Raw genomic sequence first — 9,264 nt, 5'->3', positions numbered from 1 at the left:
AGGCACATTTATCATCTTTCCAATATTGGCAGTGAGTCGAAATCTGAATCACCTATGTTTGAGTCATGAGTATCTAATTCATCACTGGATTTAGAGTAGAAAATCGAGTAAGGCTTTATCTCCTCGTTCATCATCATGGGAATACAATAATTCAAAATCAGAAACATTGACTAATTAGAGGGTAGGGGCTGATCTATATATGCAAGACCCATGAAGAGACTCAAGAGCAGAAATAAAATAAAAGACTAAAATACTCATGAGAAAATAAGAAAACGTTCAAGAGAACTTAGAAAGAGCTAGAGAGAAGGATAGGAAAAAGTTTTTATTTCTTCTCAAGGATACAAAGATAACAAATAGAACGAACACTCCACGATCAAATACAAACACTCCAACAAATCTCTATCCCGACAACTATTTCTAAACTCTTCCCGATAACATGTAGTTGGTATAAATCTAATTTTTTTATCCCGACGACATGTAGTCGGGAAAAATGTTGTCGGAATAGCTAACCCTACACAACGAAAATGTCATTGTCCTTGTTTAATCATCACTTTCACCTTCAGATTCATAAGGTTGATGTTGCCATTGTTTCTTGGCATCTTCAAGTTTTTTGTCAAACTCTTGTGACATTTTTGCAAACATCTCTTGCATCTAACTTTGTTGTTGTTGTTGAAGTTCGACTTTTAAACTTTCTTGCCAATCTTGTTGTGATGATCTGGAGGAAGAGCCAATTTTAGGTGCAACAGGTGGTGCTGCCCTTGCAATTTGTCCAATGCCCCGTAGACGCCCGTGTGATTCACGGAAAACATTTCGAAAAACTTCTGAATCGCAATAATCATTTAATACATCTCGAACTTTTCTTCTTTCCGCTTTAAGTCGTACCTAAAAAAATAAACATAATACATGTTCATTTTGGCCCAAAAACACTTAAATTGACCAAAATATATAAATTTTGGTAGAAATGGGTAATTTTGACCCATTTGAACCAAAACTTGCATATTTTGAGTTATTTAAAGTGTGTTACGCTCGTTTTGGCCCGAACACACTTTAGTTGACCAAAATATATAAGTTTTGGTTGAAATGGGTGATTTTGACCCATTTTAACCGAAACTCGTATATTCTGAGTTATTTAAAGTGTGTCCTGCTCGTTTAGGCCCGAACACACTTTAGTTGATCAAAATATATAAGTTTTGGTTGCAATGGGCAATTTTGACCCATTTGAACCAAAACTCGCATATTTTGAGTTATTTAAAGTGTGTTATGCTCGTTTTGGCCCAAACAAACTTTAGTTGACCAAAATATATAAGATTTGGTTGAAATGAGCAATTTTGACCAACACAAATACAAGTTGGTCTGAACTTACAAAGTCAAATCGTGCCGCTTCGTTGACCCATTCACCATCCTTTGTATGGGTTTCCTCAAAACCCTCAACATAACTTGTTGGTTCTTTGTATGTATGTATGTATGTATGTATGCATGTATGTGTGTATTTATCTAACCATCATTATATTTATTACAAAGACAAAATAATAATTAAAAAAAAAGAATTTATTTATCCCGATAACATGTTGTCGGTATTGGGTAGTTAATTTTTTGTTATTTGTTTCTAACTTAAGATGATTCTAAAGAAAAGAAAAAATAAAATATAAACACTCTATCCCAACAACATGTCGTCAGGATTGGGTAGTTAATTTTTTATTATTTGTTTCTAATCTATGATGGTTTTAAAGAAAAGAAAAAATAAAATATAAACACTCTATCCCGACAACATGTCGTCGGGAGAAGTATCGAGTAAAAGGTTGGTTTAGTCAAAATGGTCTCGGGTATTAACAATTAACACATGTAAAGAATTTTGGGATTTTCTATCCCGACAACATGTCGTCGAGATAGAGTTAGATATACCGACAACATCCTGTTGTCGGGATAGGTTTCATCTCAACAACACCAGGTTTCTTGTAGTGAAACAAAAAAATTACCTTTGATGACATCCCACTAACAAAAAATGGCGTTAAAGAATTGTAGAGATGCACACAAGTTGTGTTGTTGAACTCCAGCGTTATGATAATGAAATGATCATTAAAAAGATTTAAAGCGATTTATTCTTTTCATCATACGGGTCGTTTTTTTCTTATAAAAGACTAGGTTAGAAACCCGTGTATTACACGGGCTTGAAAATTTAAGTCTTATTCATTATCTTATTGTATAATTCTGCTATTTATATTGCAATAAGGGTGCTGTTAAACGTACCTTACACTCTCATTTTTACTAAATATACCCCCTCCTTTAACTTTTTCATTAATACAATTCAAACTTTTTTTTTGTTTCTTTTTAGTCTTTTTTGTTATTTTTTATTATTAATATTGTTTTTAATATTTTAAAAATGATTTTTTTAAATAACAAAATATCACTTTTTCTTATTAATAATAAACATTTTTTATTATTTAATTTTTTTTATCTAAGATTGTTTTATTTTTTTATAAAAAGAAAACTGACTCTAGAACTCTCTTGACTCTTCATGCTCATGTCAAGTCGAGGTAGTTGCTTTTTTAATAGTTTTTATAGATAGTTTGCATTTTATTTAAAACAAAATTCTTATTATAAAAGTTTTCTAATGTAGCTTTTCAATGTACATGAATATACTCAAACATATCAATACACACACACATACATGAACATTGATAATAACAAAATATTATTATTATGATCAAGAAAAATAAGCAAAAAAAGAGTGACATATAAAAAAAATAAATATAAAAATAATGACTTTATAGATTTTGGTTTGATATTTTATAAGAAAATTATAAAATGTAAAAAAAAAATTTTACATTGAAGTAATATGTCAAATAAAATTGTTAAAAGAATAAAAATTATAAGAGAGAGGGTATGACAAGTAGAGAAGGGAGTGTTACGTTTAGTCTCAACATATCTTTCTACTTAACTAACAACTGCAATAGTGTCTATTGTTAAATTTTTTTTACCAAAGTATTCAAACCAGGGGTTTAATGATATTAATTATTAACCATCCATAAGTAATAAAAAATAAACTTGTGTGGTTTACTTCATTCTTTTTTTCTAATTCATGTCTTATGTTATATAATTATCAGCAAGGAAAACTGCATATTTGGTTATATCGGCAAAGAAAGTTAATACAAATAAAGTTATAGGCATTTTATAACAATTTTTTTTAGTTTCAAACGTGCATTCTTACTAAAGTTATAACTTTAGATGATCTTGACTTGTAAGGCCCCGTTCCCGGTAGCCCTACTTTAGCGTCGGATTTACTCATAAACACAGTTCTTACAAATCAGAGTTCATTAAAACTTTCGCGGAATATAAAAACTTTCATAAAACGTTACAGCAATCCAAAACTTGCCTTAACTAAACATTCTTGTCTTTCAAAATAAACGTCAATTACATTAAAACATCTTGAGTCTTCAGATGCCGGTCTCCTATTCGCCCACCATGTGCCTGCTCAAGCTAGCTGTCTCATTCTACTCACCTGCGTGCATACTAAAAGTCAGCTACGCTGAGTGAGTTCTAGTTAATCGGACGCCATACAATACATACACATACATACATATCCGAAGATACATACCCATACTTAACTAGTTACCCTTCTGTTCTACATACATACTTACTACCATACATACATACATATCTACAATCACTAACCTCAGTCTACCGAGAGTACGTTCATAGTCCGCCGTCTATACCTGTACTCAAGGTCGTGAACACGTAAAAGGTCCGCAGTCCTTACCTATGTTCACCATTCATGGAACGTGCAAGGTCCGCGGTCCTTCCCTATACCATCCCACTTCCACAACACGTACAAGGTCCACAGTCCTTCCCTATGTTGCAACCTAATTCATAGCACGTACGAGGTCCGCAGTCCTCCCCTATGCTACCACAACACGTATAAGGTCCACAGTCCTTCCCTATGCTGATGCCTATCTATAATACGTATAAGGTCCGCAGTCCTTAACTACGTTGTCGTCTATTATCTGCAACACGTATAAGGCCCACCGTCCCTATCTACGTTTACATCTATCATCTACATTACGTATAAGGCCCGCAGTCCTTAACTACGCCATCACCAGCCGAGTCTATGTCCGACAGAAGCTAGAGGGATTTGCCATCCTAACTTACTATGTCGAACGTAGAACTCACATACCATTCGTGTACCTGTATACACATACTTCACATATACAATAATTACAGTATAGCATAAGAACACTCTAGGCGTTCTTTACATCCTTCATTTAACAACCATACCCCTTGTCGTTACGTGCAATATCCGAAGATCGTTCACGCCCCGACAAGTATTCATTTGTAATATTCATACATTTTCGATATATAATATTCGTACCTTTATTTTTAACCTGACAGTACGCGCAATATCCGAAGATCGTTCGCGTACCGACAAGCAATCATTCATATCCATCACATATATCACATATGGCATACACTTATCACTTAGGATAAATGTATTAACAACACATCGAGTATGCACACAGCCCCGAAAACATAACAAGGAATGGGGCTAGAAACTCAGCTGAACTCTGCTTCTTCCTCCGATAGTTGTAAATCCCTTCTTTAACTGAGCTCGGCTGACGTAAATGAGTCGAACTACGAACACGAGCTGGTCTTGTTGCTTTGGTTCGTCACGACGATCTAGCACCAACAAGCTCGGGTCCTCGCCTTTGGATCTTGGTTCGGGTTGTGTGTGTTTTGGGTGTGTGTAGAGATTAGGATGGATAAATGGATGGAATGGAAAGGATTGGGGTTTAAGGGGGTATTTATACTCCCTCAAGCCCATGGACCGAAGGCCCATATTTCCTTTTGGTCCATATCCAAACCCATCTAATTATCCTACTAAGTCTTCATATTATGCTGTTCCACTAACTCGTTTATTTCACCCGACAAAATAATATATTAAATATTACTTAGAAATTTCGGGATGTTACATTGACACATTTTACTCAGCTCCAACAATATAGAAGAAACTTAACAGTTATAGTGAGTTTTATATTTGTGTGTAAAAGTAAAAAAAAATGTGTACTGACCAAGTCGGTTATTATGCGTTGCGTCGACTGACACGACCCGTCCATTTTGCCAGCTATAAGAGAACACACGTAGCAAATTTGACCTGTTTACTTAAAGGGTCAAATACATGTCGAATTTGCCCAACATGTTTCAAGTCAAACTAAAAGTGGGTATGTTTCAAGTGGAACTTGTTATTTCCCAATACGTAAATCAGAGTAAAAAAACCAAACCATCATTCCTCCCTTTATATCAAACAATTTCGAGATTATTGTATAAAATAAAAACACAAATAAATCATATTATTAAACAACCAACTTAAAATAAACAAATTATTATTTCAAACGCCCTGCTCATGATCTTACAATGACTTTGTATAGAATCCGTTTGCAACACCCATAATTACAATCATTTTCCTATCATTTCTAATAGTCAGTACTTTATGGTCTCAACTTGCAATATTTGAAATAAAAAAAAATAGTGTTGTTCCTATAATAGACAACACAATGATAGTCATCTAGGAAGATATGAATTTTGTTTCATGAATATAAATGGATATAAACAAAAACTCACTATGGTACCATTGTATTATAGGGATCAAAACAAATCTATTTTTATATCAGTTTAGCCTGAAACTCTAGTTGATGTAAGTTTGTATAATACATTGACCTGCATATGAAGTATAATAAGCATAATGGATTTCACTATCATTTAACATGTGACATAAAAAATTCACATAATTATTATATATAAAAGAAAGAGTACTGATATACACAATTATCAATTAATTATTCTCCTTGAGTGTTGAAAATATGTCACTTTAGCAAAAGTTATTAATGTATATAAAAAAGTTTATTATATAGAATTAAAAGTAAAAAAGTAATCATGTGATATGAACCATTTTCGTATTGCTCAAATTAAAGAAAAATAGTGTCACCTTCTAAACTGGTCACTAATAAATTAAAAACATACAACACGAACTTACCCACAGTAAAATGAGTTTAAAAAATTCTACATACATTCTTTTATTCTAACTTTTTTTAATTTTATTTATAACTATAAAATCATAGATAAATGATTAATATAGTATGTTTAATATATATATTATTTGTGTTAATTATATAGTTTTTGACTTTCAATGTTGATCAATAATGATGCCACTTGCACAAAAATAGGACAATTAAGTGTCATGTGGCACAACAATGATTTTTATTTATTATAATAGTTGTAGAGGTAGGGTATTGAACCCACCATTTAACAAGGATAATACCCAAACCAAAGAGCTGGGCGGAACAAAAGGCGAGAGTAATCGCCATCCGCCGGGTGGTTGCTTAAAATAATACGTATCCCCAAACGCCTAGGGAATAGTACCGCAAAGGTCCCACAAGCATGGGACAAAAAGGTACAATCCACATGAGAATAAACACCCAAGCAATAAGGATGGAACAACACACGAGGAATAGTACAAACGGTACGAAATGTCCTTGTCAAAAGGCCATGATGCCCACCAACTTCCATCAACCTCCACAGTCACACGAATGGAGAATATTATTGGTGGAAAGAAATGACAACGCGGTTGACCACCCTTTCTCTCTCTCCTCCTGCTATAAATACCAATGGATCTCCAAATGGTAAATGATATACTCTCTCATATTCATTAAATATATATTCCATATTACCAAATACTGATTCTCACGCCGGAGGGTGGTTACGAGAGAATCCCCCCATTCTTCGTAACGAGCTCACGGTGTTCTGTTTTGCAGGATTACTCATATGCGCCAAGGAAGGTTTTATAACCCATCGTGGGGAATACTTATCTTAATCCATCGGACTAACGTGTTAGACCTTGAGGGGTGGATTAGTCTTCATTGGCGCCATCCGTGCACATAGCTAGAACAGTTACTAAACAATCACTCCGTTCTTGACTCAGATGAGTAGCAAGACCACACCAAAAGAGGTTGGCCAGAACTCAAGGGCCAACCCAGAGGGTAACATGGAACCTTTGAACGTCACCGGTACTGGTGAAGGTGTCGTTATTACGTCCACCATTCACCCTACCGTCACAGACAAAGAGAAAACCAAAACACGTCCCAAGGCAACCATGTCACCAGACATCATGGCATGGTTGGAAGCAGAACAACAAAAACTAAAGGACCAACTCCAAGAAAAAATGGCATCCGTTGTGCAACCTAGAGCACTGTTTGATACAGCCTCTAGTCGCAACGAAGAAGAAGAACACGAGGAACATTCAATGCCAATCCATAAAAAAGACGACGACCAACAAGTCACCGCTTGGTCAACAAAATAGCAAGGCGGGTGAAAAGTCGCATCGGTCGTGTCTCGAGAAAGACTCACGCCTGGACGATCCAGACTACGAAGAAAATTCGAAATGTCCAGACACTAAAAAACTGGTGAAATATCATCCAGATGCGGCGGAAGATTTTTCCAAACCATACCGACCGACAACATCGGCAGGAAAATCGAAATTTTTGGAAAGAATCGTTGAGGCGGAGTTGCCAGAAAATCCAAAAATACTGCCAACGGTCGGGCAATATGATGGCATCTCAGATCCAGATGACCATTTGCAAACCTTCACAGCCACGGGACTAGTTTCAGGGTGGACCATGCCGCTATGGTGTCACATCTTTACACTGACACTAGTCAGAGCCGCCAGGGCATGGTATGAAAGATTACCAGATGGGCAAATTTTAAGTTGGGAAGACTTAGCCAAAAAATTCATCCACCAATTCAGCCAACAACGGCGTCACATCAGCGATCCAGCTGACATTCTGAATGTCGTCAGAAAAGACAATGAAACGCTGGAAGATTTCATTACCAGATTTAACCAAGAAGGCCTGAACATAGGCGGCGTGAGTGAAGAATTGCTGCGGGCAGCCTTCCGCCAAAACGTAAAGTGTGACGATCTTATTCGGAACCTTACGGGCAGAGATGGCATGCCACAGCGATGGGATGATGTCATGACCACGACCAAAAGATACGCGCGAATGGAAAAAAGTTTGGGGAAAGAACTGGCGAAGAACGATGCTAGAAATGATATCAACAGAGACCGCCAAGGCAAGAGAATATCCATTGTATGGTCAAGACTGAATAACGAAAAAGAACCTGCGGCGTATGAACCATTCAAGGCCAGACAGAAAGGTCAGACAAACGCATTTAGATGGACTCCGCTGACAAAAAGCGCAGCACACATCATGTATACAGAAGGGATCCAATTAAAGAAACCAGCACCAATCAAGCAGGGTCCAAACACAGATATGAAAAGCTATTGTGACTATCACGAAAACATGGGCACACAACAAATCAATGTTCTAATCTGAAAGATGCCATTGAAGAGTATGTCAAAAACGGAAAGTTGGATCACCTCGTAAAAAGCATCAAAGGAAAATATAGGCGCCCACCTCCAAGAGACGGCGGAAGGCCAGAAAAGAAAATTAAAGACCTTCACGCCAACATGATTTCAGGCAACGCCCACTCCAAGAAGCGAAGGCAAATAGAATATGCGGCCGGGAACGAAGAACAAGTCATCTTCCCAAAAGTAAAAGGAGGGGCGAACAAGAAAGCGCCTTTAGTAATCACATCCGTATCCCTTAAAATAATATACGTATCCGCCGGGTGGTTCCTTAAAATAATACGTATCCCTTAACGCCTAGGGAATAGTACCGCAAAGGTCCCACAAGCATGGGACAAAAAGGTACAATCCACATGAGAATAAACACCCAACCAATAAGGATGGAACAACACACGAGGGATAGTACAAACGGTACGAAATGTCCTTGTCAAAAGGCCATGATGCCCACCAACTTCCACCAACCTCCACAATCACACGAATGGAGAATATTATTGGTGGCAAGAAATGACAACGCGGTTGACCACCCTTTCTCTCTCTCCTCCGGCTATAAATACCAATGGATCTCCAAATGGTAAAGGATATACTCTCTCATATTCATTAAATATATATTCCATATTACCAAATACTGATTCTCACGCCGGAAGGTGGTTACGAGAGAATCCCCCATTCTTCGTAACGAGCTCACGGTGTTCTGTTTTGCAGGATATACTCATCTGCGCCAAGGAAGGTTTTATAACCCATCGTGGGGAATACTTATCTTAATCCCTCGGACTAACGTGTTAGACCTTGAGGGGTGGATTAGTGTTTCTTCAATAGTAGATAAGCATCCAGCTTTGCACCGTCGAAGGAAACGA

General features: G+C 36.7%; 1 protein-coding gene across 1 annotated transcript; it reads left to right on the top strand.

Moving 5' to 3' along the window:
* Window positions 1-7,664: 7,664 nt before the first annotated feature.
* Window positions 7,665-8,378, top strand: LOC143570902 (uncharacterized). The gene has a single exon (XM_077056424.1). It carries the CDS (start codon window positions 7,665-7,667, stop codon window positions 8,376-8,378), a length of 714 nt encoding a protein of 237 aa, XP_076912539.1.
* The last annotated feature ends 886 nt before the right edge of the window (window positions 8,379-9,264 follow it).

This window comes from Bidens hawaiensis, unplaced genomic scaffold (genome assembly GCF_021521415.1).
Source record: "Bidens hawaiensis isolate Kalapana, Puna unplaced genomic scaffold, B.hawaiensis_p1.1 tig00025172_1, whole genome shotgun sequence".
Taxonomy (NCBI): domain Eukaryota; kingdom Viridiplantae; phylum Streptophyta; class Magnoliopsida; order Asterales; family Asteraceae; genus Bidens; species Bidens hawaiensis.
The sequence above is the reverse complement of the archived record's forward strand: the minus strand, read 5'-3'. Positions and strand labels throughout refer to the sequence as shown.